Source organism: Eumetopias jubatus, unplaced genomic scaffold (assembly GCF_037043125.1).
Source record: "Eumetopias jubatus isolate StellerSeaLion01/CBP00866 unplaced genomic scaffold, mEumJub1_p1.0 scaffold_1, whole genome shotgun sequence".
NCBI classification, from domain to species: Eukaryota; Metazoa; Chordata; class Mammalia; order Carnivora; family Otariidae; genus Eumetopias; species Eumetopias jubatus.
This window is the reverse complement of record NW_028274807.1, coordinates 105,712,583-105,740,508: the sequence shown is the minus strand read 5'-3', so window position 1 is coordinate 105,740,508 and position 27,926 is coordinate 105,712,583. Positions and strand designations below refer to the sequence as shown.

The following is a 27,926-nucleotide window of genomic DNA, read 5'->3' as shown; positions in this document are numbered from 1 at the left end:
TCAGGAGAAGGCCAAGAGTTTGTTTGAGAACTTAAAGGCTCAAATATGTTTGTGGTAGACCAAGGCCAAGCCTGCCTGCAAACTAAGTGGAAAACTCCTACACCCTGCCGCCCAGGTGTAGATAAGGGGAGACTGCCCCAGGCTGGGCACCACAACCATTTCAAGGTCTGGTATCTGGACAGTAGCCTGAAGGAAGCAGCCGGCTGAAGAACTACATTTTGGCCTTATATGGTAGCATAAATTGTTTCTGGTTGCTGATGTGGCGGGAGGTATGAAAGATAGTGAGCCCGCGCTTCTGGGCTCCCCTGACCTCCCAGACATCTCACTCTCCTCAGGCTGCCAAGACCACCAAATTTATGTGTCTCTGTGAAGAATAAAGGAGGCAAGGGGCAGCCTCGTCTGACTTACCTCATGTCTATCCTTTGCAATGCTTAGATGTTACTCTGGAAATAAATCAAAGTGCAGCATCTTTGAACTGAACTCAAAATGTCATTCTTGCCCATTCTCTCACCTAGACCAGACTCCATGTTCTGACTCTCATGGAGTAGAAGTGCATTCGGGGGGAGCTTTTGTTAAAAGCCACAAGTGGTCCATTAGTTCAAGGCCTAGCCCCATCTGCACTGTCAAAGGAGTGGTAAATTCAGATGCTTTATCTGCTGAGGTCAAGAGATTACTGCCTCAAGAGATTTTCAGTGATCTATTTTGGTGGAGAAAATGCCGGACAATACTTATGTGTCATTAGAGAGGGGACAAGTGCATCTGACTTAAAAGTTTTGAGAAACATCTAACTTCTAGTAGATAGAAATGTGTTCATTATTACAAGCTTAATATCCTCTTAGTCACATCAGACAGTGGCACTGGGGTGCAAATGTCACCTGCTTAGCCTCTCTCTCCCTTTCCCTCTGAAAGTCTTTACAAATCCAAGGACTCCTTACAACACGGTATGAACAGCACTTGCCCTACCTTAGGCAATCTTAGTAAGTTATAGGCCAAACTAGGACACTTTTGTGCATGAAACAGAGTACAATTGGTAATTATGCTAGACAACAGACATAACCTGGGGCCATCCTAGGAAAACTGAGAGTCTAGTCACCCTACAGACATGCTAATCCCAGTGTTTGCCTGCCAAGGCTCCTTCCAAAAGGGATCCTGTTCTGTCCCCAGCCCGGACTGGAGAGGCAGCCCCAGGCTCTCCAGGCTGATCCTGAACCACCAGCCTGTATTCTCGTTGAGCATGTGACCCAAGGCTGGTAAATAACCCGAGGCTAGTGACTTCAGGAGGCCTCAAGGACGCTTGGCTAGACAGGAAGAACCTGGTCAAGCGGATTCCATTATGAATTGGAAATTCTGACCAAAAGAAGCCAGGCTGTAATGATTCTATTGTTTCTGCCTCCACACTGTTCACATGTTGAATTCACACTGCCATTGTCAATAAGGAATACCTGTCATTGCACTACAATTCTCAACTGCTAGGGAGTGGGGAGGGGAGGCAGTAATATAGAAAATCTCCAGCAATGTCTGCTAAAACTGCAAATGTACACAACCTTGACCAAGTAATCCCAAGTCTAGAAATTTATCAGACAGATATGCTTGCACACTTGCAAAATGCTCTATTTAGAGGCTATTCATTGCAGTAATGTTTCACTAGCAAAAGACTGGCCCCCCAAAATCACTGTGTTGATCAATAGGGAACTCATTTGTAAGTCATATACATCCATAAAATGTAACATATGAATGTATTAAATGGAATGACCTTCAATATATAAGTGAAAAAAGCAAAGTACCAAAGAGTGTAAACAGTATGTCACAGTTTGTGTAAAAGGTGGGCGAAGGGAATGTCTGTATGAGTGTGTGTTTTTACTTGTGTATGCATAAAATAATAAAAATAATAAAGACTGCCTCCAGGGAGAGAAATTGGATGGTTGGGGAGTGAATTGGAGCATTTTCACTATACACTCTTTTATACTTGTTGAATTTTGAACCAAGCGAATTTATGACCTATATTGAAAATTAGTGAATCAAATTAAAGATCTAGGATATATGACAGCTCTTACGCAGGAGCTTAGAAATATTAACTCTATCTTTGCCCACAGGGTGCACTCAGGAGCATTGGGATTTGGGGACTGGCAGTTTTAGGGTTGGGTGGCAAAGTCCTGATTATTCAGCAAACATGTGGTAGGCACTATAGGAATTACAGACATTAATAAAATGATTTATAGTTGCATAAAATGTGAATATACTTAACATTACCGAACTGTGCACTTAAAAATGGTTAAGACGGTAAATTTTATGTTTTGTGTTTTTTTACCACAATTTAAAAAATAAGGAAATAATAAATAAGAACAAAACAAAATTAAAAAAAATTATAGTCTACTTAGAGCCTGAATATAATCCAATATTTTACCCATAGCTGATGCTCAACAAATGTTTAATAAATAGAATTGGCAGAAGAGAGAATAAAAGCAACAAATTAAAACAAAATGGAGTGAGGGGTGCCTGGCTGGCTCAGTCGGTAAAGCATGAGACTCTTGATTTGAGGGCTGTAAGTTCAAGCCCCATGTTGGGTGTACAGAGTACTTAAAAAAATAAAACCTTTAAAAAAAAAAAAACCAAAACCAGGGGCACGTGGGTGGCTCAGTTGGTTAAGTAGTGGGTCATGAACTCAATGGAGCCCCTGTCAGCCTCCCCATGTAGCAGGGAGTCTGCTTGGGATTCTCTCTCTCTCCCTCTGCCCGCCCCCCGCCCCCCGCCACTTGTGCAGGTTGCAGGCGCACACTCTCTCTCTCAAATAAATAAATATATCTTAAAAAAGAAAAAGATTCTCTCTCTCTCTCTCCGTCTCTCTCTCCTTCTGCCCCTCCACCCCCATTAATTCTGATGGAGAAGGTCAGGGTTATATGCATTGTGATGCAAAGGAACAAAATGAAGGCTTCTGGATCCTACAGTCCTGGGATCCATTCCAGGCTTGACTCTTTTTCTGGCTAATTGACTTGGTTCCTAGTTGCCTCCTTCTATAAAGGATTGATATCCCCCTTTCGGGACTACATTGTAAATGAGGCAGCTCAAATAAAGCACCTACCGAGATACAGGGAACATGGGATACGCTTTACACATGTTGGTCCTCCAGTGAGATTCCATGAGAGCCTTGAAGATGAGTAGAAATTTGGTGGTCTGGAAAAAGTCCAAGAAAAAGGTATTTTAGCTCAAAGGACTATTACAGTTGGGTGAGTCAAGCAAGAGAAGCCTTGGGATTTTCATGAAAACCATTCAGGGGACTTAAGTAACTTTTTTTTTTTTTTGGAAGATTTATTTATTTATTTGAGAGAGAGAGAGAGAGAGAGAGGTGGGGGGGAAGGGGAGAGAGAGAATCTCAAGTAGACCCCCTTCTGGGCTCGGAACTGTTGTGGGACTTGATGCGGGGCTGGATCCCATGACCCTGAGATCATGACCTGAGCTGAAATCAAGAGTCAGATGCTTAACTGACTGCACCATCTCGGCGCCCCTTAAGAAACTCCTGAATGTGACTAAATGCCAGTACAAAGACCTAGGTCTCCTCTTTCCTTTCTTTTGGTTTCTGCTCATTTTCTTCTTTTGACTTCTTTTTGTTTTTCTTTAATCCCTCTCCTTTTCTTGCTCTTCCTTTCCCCCCTTCTTTTTCTTTTCTTCTTCTTTTTCTTAGGTCAGAAGATAGATTGTATTCTGAAAACCATCATTATTTTCCCAGGTAGTCTTAGGAATATTACATAACTTTTCTGAAACAGCAGAGTTTCATGGAGTGAAGACCTGGAAGGAGCATGATTTCAAATTTAAATCAGGAAGAACAGCTATTTGCCCCACTGAGACATTATTAACAAAGGAATAATGACAACGCCTACTGTGTATTGAGGGCCTATTAGGTACTTCACATGCAGTATCATGATTTTTCACAACTGTAAGGCAGATAGCAGCCCCATTTTACCGATGAGAAAAATCAAATAAATCCTAGATTTAGAGGAACTAGGATTTAAACCCACATCTCAGTTCAAAGACTGTGGTCTTTTCTGTATACTGTCCTCCCTCTCCAAACTTCTTGATTTTCTCTGGTCTCCCATCTCTAGCCTTGTGCTAATGCTTATAGTCTTCAGTTCTGGAAGCAGTAGTTACGTTTCATAGAGAAGAGTAATTAGATAGGTCATCTATATTAACAAGGAACATGACAATAGTATTCCTAGCTCTTTGTTGGTTCTGAGAGTGGAATTTTATTTAATAGATGCCAAAGTTATTAATAGCTTATTAAAGTACCTGAAAGACTTGGGAATGCCTTTGATTCCAAACTAGATCCTCAGAATGATTAATACTGAATCAATGAATCCCTCCCCCTAAATTTTTCTGGTTTTAATGCTTGAGGTCATATAGTTGACCTCTTTCTGTTATTCCTTTTGCTTCAGCCTACTTATGCAGGGAACAGAATTATCACCATACAGAAAAACATGGAGAATCTGTTCTGCACACTCAGGAGACAAATGTATCATTTTGAGAATTTAACAACTATTATAGATATTTTATTCATTTATTCTTAGTTACTCATAGAGCAATTGTCAGGAAGCCTGTGTGCTTTTAGGCTGGTGCTTGCTCTAAATGCCAGTATGTATTCTTTCATCTTTCAAGTGTGATTTGTAAGGTTCAACAGTTTTTTTTAACTGAACTGTGAATGTGTCTGAATACAACCAAAATTGGAACAACTTCTTGGAGACTTTCTTTGCGTATAAGAGAAATGGTTCAAGTAAGATAGTGTACAATTGCCTAATTTCTGTTCTAATTTTCATGAAATGCTTCTTTCTGGCCTGTGATGTTTTAACTTTACCATTGGTGTCTACACACACACATGCTAACACATGGTCATACAGACACAATACACACAGACACACACCTACTTCTTTAAACATTTTTTTTAAGGTTAGGTTTTTTATTTATTTATTTGACAGAGAGAGAGAGACACAACGAGAGAGGGAACACTAGCAGGAGGAGTGGGAGAGGGAGAAGCAGGTTTCCTGCTGAGCAGGGAGCCCGATTCAGGGCTTGATCCCAGGACCCTGGGATCATGTCCTGAGCCGAAGGCACACGCTTAACGACTGAGGCACCCAGGCGCCCCCTTCTAAATTTTTCCCCTGGAGGAAGATAAGACTTAAATGTTGAAAGAGGAGGAAATTCAACAGGCTCTTTGCTAGAATGACAGAATATTTGTTTGTGGAAATGACTTTAGAGAATGTTTATCCAAAGTTTTCATTTACAGAAAAGGAAAATGAGACCCAGGGAGGCAAAGTTACATACCCAAGGTCACACAGCTGGATGGTCAGAGAGACGGGGTTGGAATCCATTTTTTTCTGACTTTCAGGTTGAGATAGGGTAGACTGGTCAGAGGGGTAGCAAGCCTTAAAACAATTTATGGAAAAGGTGCCACTTTGAAACAATGTTCCCCTTGTTCCTGGCTACCTTCCCATCTCCCTCCTCAGCTTCTTTATCAGAACTTTTGGTTGAAACTGACAGCCCAGACGCTTCCATGCCTTTTACCCGCCTTCAGCCTCCCTATCATCCTCCCCAATTTGACCCCCACTTCTCACATGTGCCGCTGCTTCTTCCTAGTGGAAAAGTGTTTTATAAACCTGCTCAGAATTCATAGGAATGTCCCTGAGAGAGGGATTGCCTAATGCCAAAGATGAATGGCAACAATGTAGACAGCAATTTTTTAATTACACTAAGTAATGTTGGGTGGGAGAGGGAAGAGCTTAGTTGGTGGAGTGGTTCTTAGTCTTTAAATAATAACCAGCTAGACCACTATCAACCACCTGGCCATACAAACATCTTTGTATAAAGTCAAGCTTAGGGGCGCCTGGGTGGCTCACTCGGTTGGGCAGCTGCCTTTGACTCGGGACATGATCCCGGGGTCCTGGAATCAAGCCTCACATCGGGCTCCTTGCTCAGCTTGCTTGCTTCTCCCCGGCCTGCCGCTCCCCGTGCTTGTACTTGCTCCCTCTCTCTTTCTCTCTCTCTCTCTGTCAAATAAAATCTTAAAAAAATAAAAAATAAATAAGCTTAAAATGCATAGTAAACATGAGAACTGTTATCTGGAGCTTGTATCTTTTTTTTTTTTAAGGGGAAAGTGAGTATTTTATTTATTTGTACTGAATTTGTACAAATTACCTATAAACAAAACCTATAAACCAATCAGCCAAACTAGGACTATTATCATGATACATTAAAATACAAAACGTCTTTCTATAAATTCTAGAATAATGAACAAATTAACAGTTGTAGTAAAACATCACAAGGGACAGAGGAAATCAATGAAGCACATTATAGCTTAGCCCTTCACCGTTAACAACTGAGGTTATTAACATGAAAAGCCTCACAATCTCAGAAAATACAAACTATCCTTCATCACATGTCTTTGTATCTTCACTTCCTACTCTTGAGGTTAGATTCTAAAGATATCCACATTAGGATTGTATCTAGTTATCTATAGCCAGAAACACCTTTTATCATGTTGTCCATAGCAGTCAACGCTACTGAAACCTCTTTGACTCCAATCGTACCCCCTCAGTGGACACAATAAGAATAATGGGAAACAGAATATCGAGGCAGAGATCTATAGGACCCTAAAAGACAAAGCCTAGGAGAAGTAATACAGCCACCGCCCAAATTGAGATCAAATAATATACTCATCGTCACACATCTTCAGGCTGTATGTTCAGAGAGTAATTTGGGAACAAATCCGTTATTTGCTGGGTACTAAAATGCTTAGCAGATTGTTGTAGTACATTATGGCTTTCCCCAGAAGTTTCTAAGATGGACTCCAAAACACTGATGGAATTTTCCTGGAACTGGATCTGGGGCTGCAGGGATTCCTCTCCACAGTTCTGGAGCTGATTGTTCCAGGCTTGGGGGCACCAGGTCTGACTGGTCCAGGAATGGTTGCTCCAAGACTGGCTGTTCCAGGGCTGGTTGCCTCAGTTCGGGTTATTCCAGGTCTGGTTGCTCCATAGTGGAAGGTTTCCGGAAGTGTTCCTCAGGTATCCCTGGTGGTAGGAATAGAAGCCTGGGTATTCTGCGGTCGCTGTGGTGTTCTGAGTCACACTCTCACTCTCCTTTGGCCAGCGGTTTTTCTGCCACCTCTTACATTTTGTTCTCTGGTTCTGGAACCAGGTCTTCACCTGCTTATAGCTAAGGTTCAGAATGTTGGAAAGTTCTGAGGTATTTCTGTCTCTGAAATCGATCATTTAGGACATAGAGTTGGGTCTGAGAGAACGCGGTCCTGATCTTCTGTTTCTTGCCCTGGGCCGTATCTTCCTTCCTCACTATTCTCTCCTCTCCAGAAGTGGGTGGTAGTTTTACCCTGGGACTGGTGGAGGAGTCGGGGCTGTCCTGAACAAGCAGATCCATGGAGGAGGGAAGAGGAGAGACGGTCTCCGCGTGGGGTGTCTCAGCAGATGACATTTGCAGGGATGCATAATTTTCTTCAGGCCCATAAATCTCAGGCATTGGAGAAGAGTCCCTAGGACTGGCACCTTGGGGCCAGGCGGGCATGGGGGCAGAGTTGGATCTGCACTCATGTTGGTGAGTTGAGGGTAGACGGAAAAGAAAAAGAAAGAGCGAGATTGTGAGAAAGGCCCAGCTTATGGATCTAGGTGGAAGAACTGAGAGGAGTAGGAAGACCTCCAGATGTTAAGAGTCTGAGAAAGACACGATGAAGTGGGTCACCACTGCAATAGTAAGAGCCGACCAGCCCAATGGAGCCAAGGGTTAGAGCTTATATCTTTAAGTCTGTAAGACAACTAATGTTTCTATAGCTCTTTACTGTTTACAAAGTGTTTACAAAGCACTTGCACATACATTTTCCTCTTTGAGTCTCAAACAACCGTGTGAGCTCATTAAGGCAATCTATGTTGTTCTTTAGGGGAAAAACAGAGGTTCCAAGTCAGAGAGACTTACTTAGGGTGGACTCAAATCTGGGGCTTCTAGTTCTATAAATCCCAAGGTATTTTTATTTCACCACTTTGTCTCCTAAAGGGCCTAGCAGCAAACAGTTTTAGAAATTTGGAAAACTTAGGCCAAAACTGCTTAGAAGGTGTGTGATGGTTAATTTTCTGTGCCATCTGTGACAGGACCAGGCTGCTGTGCCCAGCTGCTCCGCTGCTTGGGCATATGATCCCAGAAGGGTATGTTGAGATTATTTTAAGATACTATTTCTTCAGTGCTGCGGCAGGTGGGGTCAGAATGTGGGGCATAGACATGCACACTGGATAGAACTTGGCTGGTTTTGGATGATTCGAATAAGAGAGCACACTTGCTTATTTGCTCTTTTATTTTTATGAAATGCTTCTCTCTTGCATACATACACACAGAGATTTTATTGATGAGAAAGCTGGTATCTATGGGAAAGTGGGCTTCCTGATGTAAAACCCCACTATGAACTTTGTTTCCCCACTCACAAGACCTGAAGAGGCTTCCTTCTGCCCTGTTCATCTTTGGGCCTAGAAGAGCAAAGAACAGACGTTCCTTTTAGGCACTGCTGTCCTAAGAAAAGAGAAGGGAAGGGACCGGGCTACTCAGGCACAGTTACTCTTTCTAAACTCAGATGTCACTTTATCTCCCCTTGAGCAGAGTAAATAAGGCAGGGAGAAAAGCCAGGATGGTTACGTTAATGGAGCTCCCTTCACAGGGAAGGAGACGTCAGGAGTGGGAAGACATGCTCCATCCTACTGTAAATTAGTGACGATTACGTGACTTAATGTAGGTGAAACACTTAGGGTCTGGTCTAGAGTCAGTACTGGATTAATGGAAGCTCTTTTAACTAGAAATCCACAGACTCATTTCTGGTTCTAGCTCCTCCATTAACTGAGAGATTCAGGGCCAGAGACCACATCTCTCTTGCTCACTGCTGGATTCCCAGAACAGACATGGGTGCCTTGCAAAGCACCTGTAGTGATGACGATGATAACAACAATAATACTGTTTTTAAATAAAATAATTTTTCTCTCTGAATTTGCTTCCTCATAAAATGAGGAATTTGATCTTGACATTTAAATCTCTTCCTTGCTCTAATCTGATTCTATAATAAAGAATCTCAGCAAATCTGATACACCTCTGTGTTTTTTTTAGGTTTAATGACAACAACAACAACAACAAAAAGATTTGCTGCTAGCATTCTCATTTAGTCTTCGTATTTTGAATTCCAATATTCACAAAAGGCAATTCACTATGTATAGTGAACGTATGTATAATTCTTTAATAATGTTAGGGTTAATTAATTTTTCTCTATCCTCCAAATATCCTGGTCAATTTTAGTAATAGTGCCAGCATTGTAATCCAATCCTTATAATTTTTTTTTAAAAACTTTCATTTTGGGTTGATGAACAGCTTCTCTCTATTAGTCAAGTGTCCACAGCTATGCTACTCTAAGTTTTTCTCGATTTAAAAGTTTAGGATTTTATGGAACAAATCCAGTGTTGCCAAGCGTTCAGATCATTGTTTTAGAAAATCTCTTCCTTGTCCACTGAGCCAAAAACAAAACCATTCTCCAGTTGTTACATATTAGAGATGAGAAAACAGGCTCACGTAGTAATATGACCAGGGCACAGAAACAGTAAATGGCTGAGCCTAGTTCTGAGCACTTTTTGTTTTTTTATATTTTAAAGATTTTATTTATTTGAGAGAGAGACAGACAGACAGAGACAGGGATAACAAGAGAGCACAAGCTGGGAGAAGAGGGAGAAGCAGGGTCCCCAAGATCAGGACCAAGCCAGAGGCAGCTGCTTAACCAAGTGAGCCACCTAGGTGTCCCTCCAAGCACTTTTGAAAGTGCCTTTGTATTTTATTAGTATCTTCTTAAGCAACTGGTACTTATGATCATGTGCTCCATCATCCACTGTGCAGCTAGAAAGCTAACGTGCTCTGGAAGAGGGCATGCACAGAACATAATTGAATTTAGCACTTTCTCGTTAAAAAGTCTAAAATTTCTTATTTACATTTGAAGGGATTAGCTAACAAAGGCAAATATCATAAATCTAGTGAACAGCCTCAAAAGGCACAATGGAAAATATCACACAGTAGGTGAGTGAATTCAGCAACTCTAAAAACAAAGTTTCTTCAAGACGACTCAGATCTTCTTTATGCACTGCTACTTCAGTTCGGAGTCTAAAAGACTATCTATCTACTTTGTGTCTGACTTATTTTCCTGTCAGGCAGGAACTGGAATTTGAACTTTGCTCTCCAAAAGCCAAAGGCCAACTAATTTAGAAGGAGACTCTCCAAAGTCAGTGATGGTTTCTCCTAGTTTCATTTGCTCTGTCTAAAGTGATGAAAGGATTTGATTCCCAGATAACTATGATCCTTATTGCTATTTTTACAAATCACATTAATTTCTATACTTAGTTCTGATCACTTGTGGCATTCCTGAGGCAAGTCTGGATTCATGCAACATTCCAATCCTGAGTGCCTTTTCAAGTTTCCAACAGAACCCTGTGCTGGTGAGTGATGATACCTTTATTGTAGTAGCCCCAAGGTGTAGAAGTTGTTTCCTGTGGCCTAGACTCAGCCCTACCCCTCCACTTGTTGAAACATCTGCAAATACTTTTTTCATTTCAGAGGCATCTGACCACAGCTAGTCTCCCATCTGGATTGCTTCCTTTTTCCTGATTGCTCATGTAAGGCATCAATAATCTGGGAAGCACTGAGCAAGAGAGAAACCGGGAGGGCCTAGGGATTAGAATGGAGTTCTTCGAGGTTAGTTCTTACGGGTTTTCTTTCATACTCATTCATTAATTGACTCATTCAATCATCATGATTGATTGCATGGTACTAGCAATGCAAATATCAACATGTAGCAGTATCTGTCCTCAAGCAGAAAACAATCTATTACATGCAACATTTATTATCTCAGATAAGGAATTAACATTAATCAGTTTATAGTAGTAGACTATTTTTACTAGGTGTGTTTTGTGTGTAAAGTTCCACAATTGCTTTAATTCTTATCTTTGGTAGGTATAGGACTCACGGCATATTTTACTTAATCTCTTTGTTTCCCCACCTTGAAAACTGAAAAGCAATGCTCTCAATTTCAATAAAATTGAAAGCAATACTCTCTGAAGGCTTTTGTAAATAATAATCATTAATTAATTTAATAAATACCATAGGAATCTTTACTTGATAAGTAAAATGATAAATTGTGTAGTGCAAAGTAATCATATTTCTTCATGTTTCATTTGCTTTAGGCCTATATGTTAAGCCAAGCATCTAACTGCTTGACTACTATTAGAAAGAGACTATATTTTAGAAGGTGTTAATGCAGTTGGACCATTTCCATGCTCTTATACAATATTAATTCCAAGTTTTAAAAAATATATTTATATTATGCCCACATTTGCACATTTTAATGTTACATTCAAACTCTGATTTTATTATAATCAAATCATACAAAGAACTAATTAACTCCATCCTGGGAGTTATTGAGCAATGATTATACCTTTAAAGCAGCAAGAGATTTAAGGTGTATTCAGGGTGTGGCCCATCCACCCAGGATTTCAAAACGACATGGTTCTTCAGGTCCTGTTGGGGCTCATCTAATCTGCACGTCTCCCCTGCAGGAGTTTGGACTAATCAGGTCACTACATCCTGACACTGCAGTCTCTACCACTCATTGTTTGCAACATGATGTAATGTCAACAGACCACAGAGAAGTTAGCAACGGGAAAAGGAAAACACTTTAATACCCAAGGCCATCCCTAGGGTTCAGCAGGACATGGATCCTATATCAAATCACCTGATATCAAATCCTACAAATGAGCTCAGCCAAAAGGTTCAGCCATGTGGTCTGACTGTATCATGTTCTTCAGCTGCAATGCAATACTGAGGAAACCTGTTGTGAGCTGACAGTTCTTCCAGTTTGCTAAAACCGAAAAGGCAGTTTTGTTGCTCTATCACTGCTTCCTCTTTGCTGCAGAACATTTCACACGGCATCGTGCCTCAGCTAGTTTTTATTTATCTAGATATTATTTGAAATTGTGGAAGCAGATAGGGGTCACTGGTTCACTTCTTCAGCCTTGGCTTCTCCCCAACCCCAGTGTTCCCTGTCTTGCTACTCAGAGCAGTGCTATTCAATATAACATGAAAATACATGTCAAGGGCAGATGGCAGCTGGTTGCCCGAGAACTCTAAGAACAAAGAGAGCCATGGTGGCCCTACAGTGCTATGTTCAAATTAGAAAAAGACACCCCTTCCTCAGGTGGATGCAAAACACATGTCTTAGGGGGTGAAGGTAGATGTTGGAATTCAATGCCTACCCACCTCCTCAGCAAGGCACCATAGTAAACAGTCAACAAACTGCACACGTGTATGGCGTCCTGGCAAGAAGGGTATGTGTAGCCTTAAAATGATGGCAGAGCGCAGTAAGAAAGATAAGGGCCACTTGGATATGGAGCATGATGGAAAACAGCAGTATTGTTTGGTTTTGACTTTTCCTTTCCCTCTCTAGAGATCTATTCTAAAAGCTGCGACCCGGAACAGGTTTTACATTTACACAAAAATATATGTAATGTATTACCATTTCTGAGGTGATATGCACTTAAAGAGACCAAAATTATTTAAATATTACATAATCTACCAGTTTTGTCCGTTTACTGCTGAACCTCTAATACCTAGAACAATGCCTGACACAGAGTAGGTCCCTTAATATGTTGAGTAAGTCCAAGACTTTTGGTCATTGAGCAATAGGAAATTAAGCCAAGGGGCGCCTGGGTGGCTCAGTTGGTTAAGCATCTGTCTTCAGCTCAAGTCACGATCTCAGAGTCCTGGGATCAAACCCCACATCAGGCTCTCTGCTCAGCGGGGAGCCTGCTTCTCCCTCTGCCCCCTATACTCCGTTTATGCTCCCTCTCTCTCTCTCAAATAAATAAAATCTTTAAAAAAAGGAAATTAAGCCAAGAAGATCTCTCATTTTCAGTATTTCACAGATCAAATTAGGAAGGGTCATCAAAAATTAGTTTTCTCCTAGGCACTTCATAGGCCAGAGGTCTCAGCTTTCATATAAAAAACCGTCACCACAAGTGCTACTCAATACTGATTATTTAGACCTTCCAACGCGCACATCGTATTTGTCGACTGACAGTGAAACATGTATGTCAAATATTTTACATAAGGACGCAGCCTCCCACTGTATTCCAGTGGGATACTGGATATTTGATAGGCTAAATACCAAAAAAAAAAAAAAAAAAAATGGTGGCACAGTTGTATTTAAACATTATTTTATACTTTTGTAATTTTATATATGGGCTGCCATAACAGCAGTATATTATTTGTAATAATTGAATATATCACCTTCCTCCAAAGATCTCAAAGCACCTTTTGTGAGTAAGGAATATTCCTCCCCACACCTCTGGTGAGGTAGGTATGCTGTAGGCATTATTTCCATCATACCAGGATCACACATGAGTCATAAGGCAGTGGTAGGGCTGCCATTACTCACTCATGACACTTTGGTTCACAGCTCTATCAGAGAGTACTGCTCACACGTTCATTCATTCATTCACTCATTCCTTCCTTCATTGAAAATACTTATTTGATGCAGCTTACTAAGTACTTAGGGTCAAGTCCCTACTTCTTTACTGAACTCACACTGTATAAGCATTACAATCTTAAAAGAAAAATCTCATAACAAATATTTAAAATTCAGAGCAGAGATTTTTCAGCACATTGTGATTAATCCTAATTGTTTCACAGTGACATACGTACCACTGACTCACTAAGGAAATGACCGAAATACAAAAAAATTAAAGATATACTTCTCCATGTTATGGCTGTTAATCACGTGTCTATAACATAAGGCTTTTAAAAAGAAAACGTTTGCCTGGTACAGCTAAATACTTGCGTTTTCTGTGTCTAATTAGAAGTTTCCGCCGTGTATTATAGTTGAGTTGGTACAAGATGTTCAAGACCATGAAAAGATGAATGTAATGGCTTCCTTGTGTCATGGTCTGAATTTTTTTTCAGTTCATTTGTCCTTTTAAGTAATCTTACTGTTTGTATCCTAACTGAATTCGCAATCGTTCCTCTTGCCAAACCATGCCTCCAGACTTGACTGTATAAATTTCATGCATGCATGTGCAAGCCGTGCCCGTTAAACGAAGTAATATAAACAAATTAAAGGCACATTTTAATGACTCTTGAGTTCCGTGTTACAGTGGTTTTTAGACAGTTACCTACTGGGCACAGTGTAAGACACTGATTCACAGAAGTAATTTTTAGTGTGCCAACCGGGTTTGCTCATAGGATCCAGTCCCCGAACTGTGCAAGTTGCATTTTGCACGGTTTTCTTCTCGGGCTCCCCACCCCCTTGAGAGTTGCGACGCTCCCCCGGCGACCGCCGGGAAGGGGCTGATTCACCCCCAGCTCCCTCTGCCGGAGCCTGCGCGCGGGGCGGCCGCAGCCACGGCCACCAGGGCAGAGCCGGCGCCGGGGCCCGGCAGCGGCTGCGTGACAGGCTGCACTCCCCAGCCCCGACGCTGTGGTAATTCAGACTGATCTCATCGCCTGTCGTCACGATGCGCGCTTCCTTGCTTGCACGCGGCATAGCGTGAGAGGCGCCGGGACAGCCGGCGCGCTCACCCCTGAGCCTTCGGGCGGACGCGCTCTGCGGGCCCCTTAGAGACCCGCGAGGAAGCAAGTCCCTGCTACTGGTTAGAACGTCACCATCCTGCCTTCAAAAAAATGGTGTCCGTACGTCAACAGATGACCTAACCTCCCAAGCGTTGGCCCTCGCCCTCTTCGGCCTCAGCGGGTCCTGCCGCTCACCGCCCCCTTACGCACAGCCACCACCCGCTCCGAGTTCGGCAGTAGGCGCCAGGTCGCCGGGGTCAATCGCCCGGCAACGCAGCTCGCCTCCCGCGCGCCCCGGGCGTCAGAGCGCGCCGGGTTCCCGGCAGTCCGGGCGCAGTGGGGGCCCCTTCCCGGGTCTCCCTGCCGGAGGCGGGCCCTCCGCAGCCCTTCTGCGCACGACGGGCAGGGCCTGAGACCCCCACGACGGAGAGCCCAGGCTTGGAAAGCGCCGAGCAGGCGCCGCGCCTGCTAAGGAAACCGAGAGGGGTCCGCGGGGCGAGACCGATTCCTCGCCGGCGTTCCTCTTCTCTTTCCCTCCGCCGCCCGTGGGGTTTGCTTTACAGCAGCGGAGATGGAAACTTTTTGACGTTAAGTTGAGGGCATCACCCTCTCGGTTAAAGTTGGCGGAGAGCGCGGTGTGTCAGGAGCTCGGCGGAATCCGAGATTCCTCGCCGAATTACTCGTTCGGGTCGGCACGCAAGGCGGGCTCCGTGCCCGCCAGGAAGCCCCAAGCGAGCACTGAAGCGCCGACAGCAGGCGGCGGGGGCGGGTCTGCCGCCGCCGCCGCCGCCGCCGCCGCCGCCGGGATTGCGTGACGCGCCGGCCGGCGGCCGCACGCACTTCGTGCCGGTGGCGGCCCTCTGCAGCCTGGCCGGCCGCCGCCCCCGCGGGGCGGGAGGCGCAGGTGCTGCAGGGCGGCACCCGGTTTCCACTTTTACAACCCCAGCCGGGAGGGGAGTCACGCTATGTTTCTGGGAAAGGGAATGAGCTCACCAGGGAGGACACAGCATCTTCTTGTTATTAGAACGTGGGTAACATTCGGTAATAAAACCCGCTCACACAGGATGTATTAGACGAACTGGGAACCAGAGCTGCTTCATCTAAGCAATCATGCCGGGAAACTTTACAAAGAAAATTTTAAATTAAGAGGCAGGGCGCACAGGTGCGAATCGTGTGACGAGCTTACACGGAAAAGAACAGGGCAAGGACAGCGGCTTTGGAAGGCGGTTTTGTCCACTCTGCACAAAGATGAATAACAGAGTCTGAATTTTGTGCATGCTGTTACTCCTCCTCGAAGCGTTCTTTCCAGTGTTTTATTTCAAAATCAGAAGTACCTATTTCCCTGGCATACTGACTGGAGAGACTTCTTTTATGAGGCGACTCAAGAGTCCAAGCGCATTTAAAAAAAGAAAAGGCTACAGACACTATAAGAAGCCAGAATCTAAGTTCTTTGTCAAGATCTTGAGAAACGGTGTTTTTCGCTCAGATATCTATTTATGTAACTCATATGTTTGTAGATATTTAGATAAATTAAGTTTGGAGGGCAGAACAAAAATATTAACACCAAAATAGTTCAACACAAAAGCAATCCAGCGGACTAAAAGCTTTCAGCTTATTTGCTAGTTATTTATAAACTGATATGGTGGATCTTATTTCCCTCTTACTGTTACCTTAGACCTATGGTGCCTAGTGACACACGCATTGATTTTTGTTATACAAGTCACGTAATCATCAAAGAGGGGGATTCTCCTGGGTTAGGATACCTACTATAAACTCTTAGGAAACTTTTTCAAAATACACATATTTACCTCCCAGCTTATCACATGTGTAAAGAGAGAGCAAGATTCACTGCTCAATTTTGAAATGTTTTCCCAGCTAACTGATCCTCACTTAAGTGTATTTGGGGATGTTTATATTTGCCTGCCCAGCACTCTGTTTCCTCTGTGACTGAACTGCCCCTTTACTCTTCTAGGGATATATTTAGAAAGGGAAGTTCATCATGTGTGGCCTTGCCTACCCGATCCTCACAATTGGTCAGGAGGCATGTACCTGTTACCTCCTAGCTTCAGCGATTTGGTCAAAGGATTGCTGTATAACTTAAGGTGTGCCAAACAGTCATTTCCTGGCATTTTTCTAACTGGAGGTTGGGAACAGAGGCCTCCTCTTTTCCTCTTGGTGACAAATCTGGACTGTCAGCCACTGCTGCCCTTCCATGTGCAGAGGCTGTAAAAGAGTGGAACCAACCTTCATTAAATGGTAAACTCAAAGGGCCAAGATGCCCCACGATTTTTATAGTTCAAGAATCCATATCTGAAGTTCTCAAAGCAGTCCTGTTTCCTGCTTTCTTGAAGCTTGGTTATTTAGCTCTTCTGTTGATTCTGTGAGGTGCTCTGTTATCCTAATAAAATATACATTTATAGAAATAAACAGAATGTATATTTAGAATGCTATTTGGAATAATTTTTTTGGATTTATAATATTATTTTTAACTTGCTTTTTTTCACAGAACAATCCTTTGGGACATTAATTACCAAAGAACGATATCATCATTTCTAAAAGATGCACAACCTTGATATCTGATATATCAATTTGTTTCACATTTTCATATTTCCAACTTTTAAACATTAAACAAGACTGTGATGAACACTAAATTTATGTACTAATAAGAAAGAACTTTCCCAGAAGCTTCTGGCAGCCTTCTCTTGGAGACTGTTTGATCAGAATTGGGTCATAGGCCCATTTCTTTTTTTTTTCTCTTTTAATATTTATTTATTTTAGCGAGTGAGCGAGAGAAAGCAAGACAGAAAGCACAAGCCAGGGGAGGGGCAGAGAGAAAGTCTCCAGCTGACTCTCCATGGAGCCAGGAGCCTGACCTGGGGCCCTATCCCAGGACCCCTGAAATCAAGACCTGAGCTGAAATGAAGAGTCTGACGCCCAATAGACTGAGCCACCTGGGTGACCCAATAGGCCCATTTCTGATTTAAATCACTGGTAAAGGGGAAGGGGCTAGCAGAATTGACCTAATCTGAGCTGATTCCTGGAGTTGGGCTGATTTGCTTGCGTTTGGGGTAAGCGGGGAGGGGAGGGTCAGGAGGTCTGGATTCCTGAACAAAAGGAAGAAGGGGGCTCAGATGTCCACTACAATAGTTGTTTTGAACATTTCAAGGTGTTCACAATATATGTATTAATTTTTGACCCTAAAAGCAATGTTTAAGAGTGCTATTGCTCTATACCCTTGCAAACCAGGGCTACTATAATTTTTTTTATCTGTTTAATAGATCCAGTAACACTACTTGATATTTTTTTATCAATAATTCATAAAATATCATTAAGATGATCCACAACTCCTTATTTAATGGAATTAAATCATTCTATTAATAGAAATATAACAAAATGACAGGAAAATTGCTATAATTTGATTCCTATAAATTCCATAGCTACCTAAAATTATAGGTACAGAAACATGAACTTCATATCTACAAAGGTAGAATGAAATCACTTCTGCCAATCACTTATCAAAACACATGTTAGACCCTTAGATGCTTCATTAGAATCCTATGGAAATCTCAGAAATAAGCTCTAATTTCATTAAACAAGGAAATTCTACAAAAGCTGTTTTTTAAATATGTAAGACAGTTATCAATTTTCAGTCTTTGAATTCATTAACATTTATTATAGGCTATATATTGGATGCTAAGAGTTTAAAGAACTAGCAGGGGCATATATTGGAGCATCAAATTCATTACAAGAGTTTTAAGTCAGTGCCATGAAAGTTTTATTCTTTTTGTTTTTAAATATGTTCATGGAAGTAAATGTATCCTGGGGATGTAATGTACAGCATATTGACTATAGTTAATAATACTGTATTGTATATTTGAAAAATTGCTAAGAAGGTCTTAAAAGCTCTCATCACAAGAAAGAAGTTTATAATTATGTGTGGTAATGGATGTTAACTAGACTTATTGTGATTATTTCAAGACATATACAAATATTGACTCATTATGTTGTGTACCTGGAACTAATATAATGTGATATGTCAATTATATCTCAATAAAAATAAATATATTCATGTAACAAATATTGAACTATATTTGGCACATAGTACATTTTGAGTAAAGCTCTTATCAGTAGTGAATGGCCACAAGACAATATACTTACAATCACTAAAGTTTGCCTGACTTACTTTTAATATTTGTGAATAGACATTTATCACGTAAAGACTTGATGTCTCCTTGGAAACTTTGTTCAATAATTATATTCTGAGGGCTAAAAAGAATTCAGTATAGAATTTATTATTGCACAGATCACAACACATTTGAACTCCTAGAGAGAAATGCTATTTAAACATTGTGACCTTCATTTTATTAGGTACTCAAGTTTATACTGCACATAGGAGGGATTCAAAAATATGCAGAGCAAAAACCCACAAGTAGTATTTTGTGGCCAAAGCTACCTCTAGACCAGTTATTTGGAATTCAAACTATGCAAAGCAGCTTTACAAAGGAGTCTACAATTTTAAATGTTGATTAGCAGTTAAAAAAACAAAACAGTATTAGGAAAAAATCTAATCTACATCTTGGTGAGAATAAAATGTGTTGGGGTAAGTGCAACAAAGCAAGTAGTCACTTGCAGCTGAACTCTTCTTTTTTGAAAACTGGAAGCTGTATCAGAAAAGTTATGAAAAAAGTAAATCTAAGACAAAGTTAACTTTCCAGAATTCAATACTTTTTGAGTATTTACATATGTTACTAATCCACAGTAGGCTGATGCCTCCTGGGTACTGACTGGCTGGCAGAGTCAACTAACACAATACATGAGGGCCAGGTGCTTCTGCTTATACTTTTCAGTCCAAGAACACTTCAGTGCTCACGTGTTGGGCCATGCCCTTGGCCACTTCCACCATTTGGGTAAAAGTAAACAATAAGTAGGATCTGACTGAGTTATGTTTGGAAGGGTTCTCAATAAATGAGAATTGTGTATGAAGTGCCTGGCAAACAAAGCGCCCAATAAATGTTAGATTTTAAAAAATTCTGCAATTGCATTGGATAGAACCCAGAAATAGCAGTGAGAGCCGTGGTTGCTTCCAACCTGGGAGGCCTGTCTACAACCATTTTATTCAAACTTTTGCAGGAATATATGGTACTGTGTTCTGGTTCACAGGATAAAAATAAAATTAGGCTAACTATAATTTTGCCATGCTCCTTTGGTACAGTTCTGAACTCACTTTGAAATTAGCAATCTTGGGGAGACTTCCTGATATTTTTATCAGACTTGCCGACAAAGTACCTATTCTTCCACATGCTTTTCATGGGGGGGGGCGTGAAAAGGAGGAAATAATATTACTCACCGAAATGAATGGGATGAATGACAGTGCCCTGCTGGATCAGTATCTTAGGTAAATTCATAATAGAAACAAAAGCACAGACACTGTGTTCTCATAAATATTACTACTACAAGACAAAGGTCTGCAGACATTGTGGAAAGCCCTCATTTAGTCACTTTACAAAGACTCTTCTCCCAAAACTAGGGACTATATTTTTTTCTTCCAGGGGTCATTGACCTACAGGGGAAAACAAATAACAAAGGGTCTCACAGGAGGTGAAAAGGAACTTAATTATCACTGGATTACTTTATAAAGTCACAGTAAAAAGTGAAACTTAGCTGATTTAAAATTTAAGAACAGAATAACACAAAACCTTATTCAGTATGTCCAATGATAGGAACATTTTAAATTCTACTTCAGTTCTAGTATGGCCAATAATGGGGAAAAGAAAAGTAGTGGAAAAACAAAAAAGACAAGGAAAGAAACTCAGAGGGAGGGAGAGAGGGAGAGATTGAGATCAACAGAGAGTCAAGAATAAACACACAAGACACTGGGGAGAGGCTTATTGGATTACTTTTTGAAAAAGTAACACCCTGGATGCCTGGGTGGCTCAGTTGGTTAAGTGTCTGCATTTGGCTTAAGTCATGATTCCAGGGTCCTGGGATTGAGCCCCATATCAGGCTCCCTGCTCAGCAGAGAGCCTGCTTCTCCTTCTCCCTCTGCTGCTCCCCTCGCTTGTATGCTCTGGCACTCTCTCTGTCAAATAAATAAAATCTTTAAAAAAAAAAATAACACCCTGTCAAAACTCTTCATCTCTGCTGAGGTCTTCAGGAATAACACCTTTCATTGCTTTTTACCAAAGCTATTCTTCACAATTTATTAACTCTTTGTCCTTGAAATTCTTACTGGGCCTACCACTCCCTGGTCAGGAGAACTTTCTCTGATGATAATGTTCTGGATATGGGCTGTCTGATGCTGTGGCAACATGTGACTACCGAGCACTTGTACTGTGGCTAGTGCAATAAAGGAATGGAATTTTTTTATTTCATTTTAACTAAATAGTCACACGCTATCATGGCTATCTTATTGGACAGTGCAGGTCTAAGGTACATTTACTGTGTGGACATTTATGGTGGGAGGAAAAATGGTCTCGAGGCCACATAGACATGACTAAGGACAGATGAAATTAAATCACAGAATGAATTTCAGCCTTTTAGCTGTATCTTCTCCCAACCTTAAAGTGTTTCCTTTTCTTATCCTATACACGAACTACTCAATAAATAGTATTGCTGATAATCATACTACTAGCTAAACTAGCCTCAGAAGAGTCATCTTGCTTTACGTGTGCAATTTCTGTTCCAGATAAAGCACTCAGTGGACCTAGATGAACTGCCATTTTTGTGCCCCAAGTCTAAACCCCATTATTGAGAAGAGTCCTACCTTCATTGTCCCTCAAAGAAACAGGCCGAACATGAATAGCTGTTGAGAGTTCTTTGCACTTCTCATAAGCATGCCGTACCTGACCACTTTGTCGGCTGTCCTCTATCCCCCTTAATCCTTTCTTCAGTCCTCTTATTGCTTATCTTTCCCAGATGAAGAAAAATGCTCTTTGAGGGGGTGAAAACTCAAAGTCGTTGGTAGGCTTTGGGGCAAAACTATCAGCCAGGTTAAGTGTACAGGGTAGATCTATCTCCAAGACTTTGGGGAACAAGGCTTTTAGGAGTGTTCAGTACTTCATGCTGTCATTCTTATTAATAAACAGCTCTCATCAGTAGTTTGACTATTGTTTCAGCACTGCTCTGCATCGTTTGATCACCTCTAAATCTACAGGTTTTAGTTTTCTCTGTATTTATTCAACCTTACTTCATTTGATAGTAATGTCTCTTTCTCTGCTAGTGAGCCACAGATTATTTTTCTTGTAAGAGCTGCATTTTTGACCTCATATAATCCTCAAAAAGGAGAGATGGGGGGGGCGCCTGGGTGGTTTAGTCGTTAGGCCTCTGCCTTCGGCTCAGGTCATGATCCCGGGGTCCCGGAGTCAAGCCCCACATCCGGGCTCCCTGCCCCGCGTCTCCCTATCAAATACATAAATAAAATCTTAAAAAAAGAGGAGAGATCGGGACTATTGAGACACTTGCAAAATCACACCAATAGCTGCCCCTACCTGGGTTAGTCACAGAATCACCCCATTCCGGTAGGCAGTGGTTGTCTCTTAGTAGTAGGTCATTAACAAATACTTGCTTTATGAAGGTAGGAAAGTAAGTCATGTGTAAAGGTGTGCAGCCTCCTATAAATAACTTGTGTACCAGGGGTTCTCAAGATACCCAATGAACAAGCTCTTACATCCCGACTACTTTGGGGCTAGGATGAAAATTCTAACACCTTCCCAATTGCCCTCGCTGCAATGCCAATGACCAGGGCTTCCCTTTACACTCTTTACAGGTTTCTCTCCTCTTAGCGCTCAATAACTATAATTGCCCGCTGCTGTGTCCGCCATGCGGGCTCTAGAGCCAGGGATCAGAGGTATAGGGGCTTGGGCCTCCACTGCAGGCTGAGTCTCTCTCCAACCCACCTAGATGCTAGGGGCATTTCTCTCCTCAGCGGCTTCTACCACGACTCCAGCCCGCCCTCCCCCGCCCTGCCCTTCGCGCCCCTCCCTTCCCTCTCACAGCACTCTACAGACAAGCCCTCCCCTCCCAACCCCATCGTGAGCTTTCCCGCTTCCGCCCGGCGCGTGGGGCCCGGAGCGTGGCAAGGGAGCCCCGCTCTGCGCTGGCGAACGGCGTGGGCCGTGACGTCACTGCGCCCTGACGTCGGGCCGACATGTAGCATGGTCTCCCGGGAGACCGGGAAAGCCGTTCGCACTGGGAGTCGAGGTCTAGGTGAGACAACGAAATGACTTCCTTGAGCCCCCCGGCCTACCCAGTCCCCCGGGACGCAGTTCCGGAGCGGAGGCGTGCTGGCATCGTGGGGAGAGGGCCGGAGAGCTGAGCCGCGGCGAGGGAATGTGGCCCCGAGCGTCTCCTCCGCCCCCCTTTGCGGCCGCCGCACAGCTTCCGCTAGCCAGCTCGGCCCCGGCGTCCTCTACTCTCCCTGAGAACGCAGCTCAGCCTCCGTCCCGCACCCTCCTCCCTCTTCCCGCTACTTTAGGTCCCGAGGGAACGGGGTTAGAAAGGGACGGGTTTCAAAACCCTTCCAGCAGTTTTGGCTGGCCTTGCAGTTGGTTTCTATTTGGAAAATGCCGCTGCTTCAGGAATGTCTTAGAACAAGAACTCCGTTTCACCTGACCCTGACCCGCTCATTTGCGGGTGGTTCACACTACGGGAAGGGTGTGTTTACGGAAGGGTCTGAAAGCCGAACGTGAGTTAATGGCCCAACGTGACACTGCTGTGTGAGGAAGGGAATCGGAAGTGAACAATCCAGACGTTTCTGTGTTTTCGACGTCTTCTTCGTGATCCTGCTAAGAGAGCAGGTTCACAAATACTTAGTAGCTGCTGTCAGTTTCACCGCACCTCTTGCTCAAGGGCAGTCTACATGTATGTAATGTGAAAGAATAAAAGAAATTGATTTGATAAAACATGCAAAATAATGTAAGAGTGAAGTAACAATTTTAAAAAATTGCCGTGTTGCCAAAGAGGAAAGAGACCTTACCCCCTCCCTTTCTTGAGAAACTGTATTTGTGAATGTTTCCTCTGTTCCTTTAATACCTATGCAAATCTTTTTAAAGACCCAGAATGTTTTTGAGGGCGTGAGAGCCATTTCTTTAAAATGTAAACATCAAGGAAGCTATCTCCCTGTCACCTTGGGAATTTCGCCTAGGCTCCTTACTTTAGTACCAAGGGCTCTGTCAGAGAGATTTGTATTCCTTAGCACAGTCGCAATTAGCGCAGATAGCTACTTCAATTACTAGGTGAACTGAAAACGAACTATGAAATTGTGTAACAGACTGTATTGAGGACGAGTTACCATTTCTCTTGAGAAGATGTATGTAATGGATTGTATCTACATAGCTGTATAAAAAAGGTGGGATTTCTGTCTTTGTAGTCTCATTAGCAGATTGGCTCTGATGCGCATCAGTCTAGTTAAATGATTATTCAGTAATGAGACTGTTTTCTTTCTGCATTGTGGAGAGATTTTCTGGGTTGGCAGTATTTAATTTTTAATTTTTCTTCAATAATTAGAACCTGCCAAATTTCCCTACTTGCTATAATAATGACACAAAGTTGGAATAGCTTTAGAGATAAAGAAAGTAATAAACAAAAACTGTTCCACTGGTCCCTTGTTTATACTGTCACTAGATCCATGCTCTCAAATAATTTTATGGGTGGAATTTAAAAAGATTTAGTTGGTAATTTTGGGAAAAATTCTACTCCCACCAGAGTTTAATTAAGATGATGCCATCTTATTTTACTGATGGTGAGTCCATTGTAAAATGACAGAAGAGAGAATAATGAGCCTCCTGTGAATAATGAGCTCTTGCCACATCAGAGACAGTTCGCCAAACATCAGATTATCATGTACTTGGCTATGTGGGCCTATGTTAGCTATGTCAGTTAACTTTACCACACACACACATTATCTTTATATGGGAAGACAGCTCATTATTTGTTTTAAACAGCATCTCATTAAAACAGCATGCTTTGTGGAATTTTCTTTCCACCAATGGTTGCACTATTAAAAAAAAAATACTGCCACTACAGAAATTTTTGTCGACAATTTCCCTAACACCTTGTTGTGGCCGAGGTTGCTGTCTCAGAGTACTACGCCTCCAGTCTATCTTTGTGTCAAAACCCTTCTCTGATCAAAAGCAAACAGCGTCTGGAAGCCTTCCCTAGTTTCCCATTCCCACCAGAAAGATAAGACGTTTTTCCTTCCTGAACTCCTAGGTTGTTCCTTGTCTACTACTGGCCCTCAGATTTTCTTCCTTCCTATAGAATTGTGCCTGTATCATCTTACTGTGCTGCCCTCTTTCTACTCCTCACTCCTTAGATGTATATATAAACATTTCTCAGGAAACTGTATTTTCTCCATATTTGGGAAAGATTAAAAAAAACGCCAAAAGTACTGTCTCCATTCATCTTGGGTAGTTACATGAAAGTAGTGATAGAATTTTATGTTGAGTTGTTTTATTAGAAAATGAAAATCTATTAAAGTAAAATATCTGCATAAAGTTATGTAAATGTTCATCTTAAGTAAAATGAACACTTCTCATGCTTTGATGACTCTTCAGGGCCTGCATATGATACTTAATTTGATAACTGTTTTTTTCATACTTCATCCTCTAAACCAGCATTCATGTCACAATTGTTTTTCTTATCTGCTGAACTAAAATACTATATTTAGATACTTTTAAGTTTTTGGACCCCCACCTTTTTTTTAAGAAAACAGAAATAGTCCTGTTAAAATTTTAAGTGACACTTATTCTGTATTTGCAAAACAAATCATTAGTAGTAAACTACCACAGAAATTACAATTAGACTTTAAAGTTCTAAAGAAAATGTTTCTAACTCAGTTGTCTGTTATCTTTCCTATTCTATTGGCCTAATAGCTAACTGAGAAAAGCCCAGTTGGTTGTACCTTTTAACATTGAGTTGATGAAATAACCGTTATCACCATTCATCTTTGAGTACTCCCAAGAATTTATATCTTTTAATTTGAATTTTACTCACATTATTTCAATTCTGACTATTGCTATAAATGTTTTTATATTATTTTACTTCAGAACTCATATTTTGGGAAATTATGGATCGTCACATCCCCATGCATGAATTACCTGAAGAAATCCAAAAGGTATGATATTGTATTGTGTTATTACAGCATAACATTAAGAGCCTTTTAAGGTAGATATAAAACCTGGGGGAATGATTTCAGAGGTTTTACATTTATTTTGGTCAGGGCATCTGCAATGAATTGATGGAGTGGTAAGGGGAATAACCATAATGGCCAGATTGTAGAATTCAATTCAGTGCAAAGAATGTTTAACCTATGAAGGAAGACATCTTTAATTCCAGCACAGTATTTGACGAGGTATTTGTGGAGCTTTTGTGAAAAGAGGGACTCAGGAGTGTCCAAATACTATATTTAAATATTTTTCTAGCAGCTTTTCAGGAGAAAAAATCTTGTTGTAAAAAATGGAAATACATGGGCCTGTTTAAAATTTTAAGTGAATCTTATTCTGTATTTGCAAAATGGATAATTAGTAGTAAGCTATTATAGAAACTACAATTAGTTTGTAAGTTTATGTGATGCTAAATGTTGGTGTCTCTCTCCATATAAAGGTCTATTTCAGTTTCACCTTAATTTTTGCCACTTATGTACCAAGCACTGTTTTAAACCCTTTCATATGTATCAACTCATTGAATCTGGTTAACAATCAATTTTTCTTTACAGTTTCTATCCTGCTCTCCTCCCTGTGAGTTCATAGCTATCCTCAGGCAGAAGCATTTATCCTATATTTAGTTTGGCAATGCATACATTGTTAACAGTTTAATTTTTAAAATATCTCTTTGAAACTGATTGACAAATTGTGTATTGAAACCTCAAACATTAGCTATCATTAATCATTGAGATTTTTCGGTAAATCTACAGTCAGCTCTTAATTAACCACCAGTCCGTTACTTTTTAATTAAAAATTTCAGTCATTCCTCGGATATGCTTTTATCCTTTGTGCACATTGCTTTGGGCTGCCTGTTAGCATTAATCATTCCATTGATTTAACTTGATGCTTAATGTTACTGCATGTCTTTCAGATTTATGTAAAATGCAACCTAGCAGGAACTGGAAGGGAAAAGACCAGAAAAAGACCTTCTAAACCATTGCATTTAATTTGCTTCACCTTTTAAGTTACATGTAAGAGATATTAAGCACAGAGAGTTTAGCTATGCTATATTTATCTGAGAAATGGTGCTTATATGTATTTGAAGACATGGTATATTCTTCCTCTCTCACTCAGCTGAGTTCTTTCCATGTACTAGGCTGGTATGGTAGAGATTAAGAGAAACAGAACAAAACAGTCTGAAAGAAACAATACCCATACTGCAGATCCTAAGGAAGAGGATGTATAATGACATGAAAAAATAACTCTAGAAGACAGTTAATGATTTAAATGTCATATAAGGTAGTATCTTCTTTGAGAGTGGAGAGGTGGGGGGTGGGAGGAATCCCTGATATTGGGATGGTCAGCGGGGGAGCTTTAGGTGGGCGAAAGCCCTTGAAGGCTGTGTATTTCTGTAGACAGATGGGAATACGCATCCTAGGCCAAGGTAACAGAAGCTTACTGGTGAGAAAAAGCTGGCCAAGTTAGAGAATGTTTAACAATGTAAATTTTTTGAATATGTGAAAGAGTATGTATTTATTTTAATGATACTGTTCTCAAAGTTGCAGAATGCTTTCTTCTCATGTTTAAGGTACTATATAAGTAAATTGTTTAAAAATGGTAAAACCAATCCTTTCATAAATCTACAGATATATTCTTAAGGCAGGAATGGCAGGCAGCTGTCCATACAGTGCAGAGAAGGGACATCAGGAGAAACTCAGCTGCCTAAAGCCCTGGACAATTATGCCAATTGTAGCCCTTGTCCTGTTGAATGTTTAGAATGTAAAGTGCAGCTCTGCACTTTTTCAGACCTAAGTTAGATACATTTATACCACAAATATTTATCAAGTGCCTATTATGTGCTAGACACTGTTCTGGATACTTGATTATAACACAATGAAAATGTCTACATGTAGCCACAGCCTATTAAGCACAGTCTAAGTCAGTTATTTGTTTTCCACAACTTCTTACTTACCTTTGATTCATCTAGATTGTCCATAATGCAACTTGTTAAATTGCTCACTGATCAGGCAGTATATCTATTTAGTCAGCTTGCATACATCATTTCGTAAAGAACCATGTTAAATAGATAAATAGCTTATAATGGTAAGAATACTTCAGATTAGAACTGTTTCATTATTTTTTTCAGTTTCTTATATT

At 41.3% G+C, this 27,926-nt stretch overlaps 1 protein-coding gene and 1 pseudogene across 1 annotated transcript in view; one reads left to right on the top strand and one right to left on the bottom strand.

Moving 5' to 3' along the window:
* Positions 1–6,567: 6,567 nt before the first annotated feature.
* On the bottom strand, positions 6,568–7,589 carry LOC114208989 (homeobox protein NANOG-like; annotated as a pseudogene).
* A 15,174-nt stretch (positions 7,590–22,763) lies between these two features.
* The window catches only part of LEKR1 (leucine, glutamate and lysine rich 1), a 187,852-nt gene continuing 182,689 nt past the window's right edge, over positions 22,764–27,926 (top strand). The window contains exons 1-2 of the mRNA XM_028103184.2: positions 22,764–22,833; positions 25,674–25,741. Coding sequence (XP_027958985.1) covers positions 22,782–22,833; positions 25,674–25,741 — 120 coding nt within the window. The 5' untranslated portion in view covers positions 22,764–22,781. The remainder of the gene's footprint in view (positions 22,834–25,673; positions 25,742–27,926) is intronic.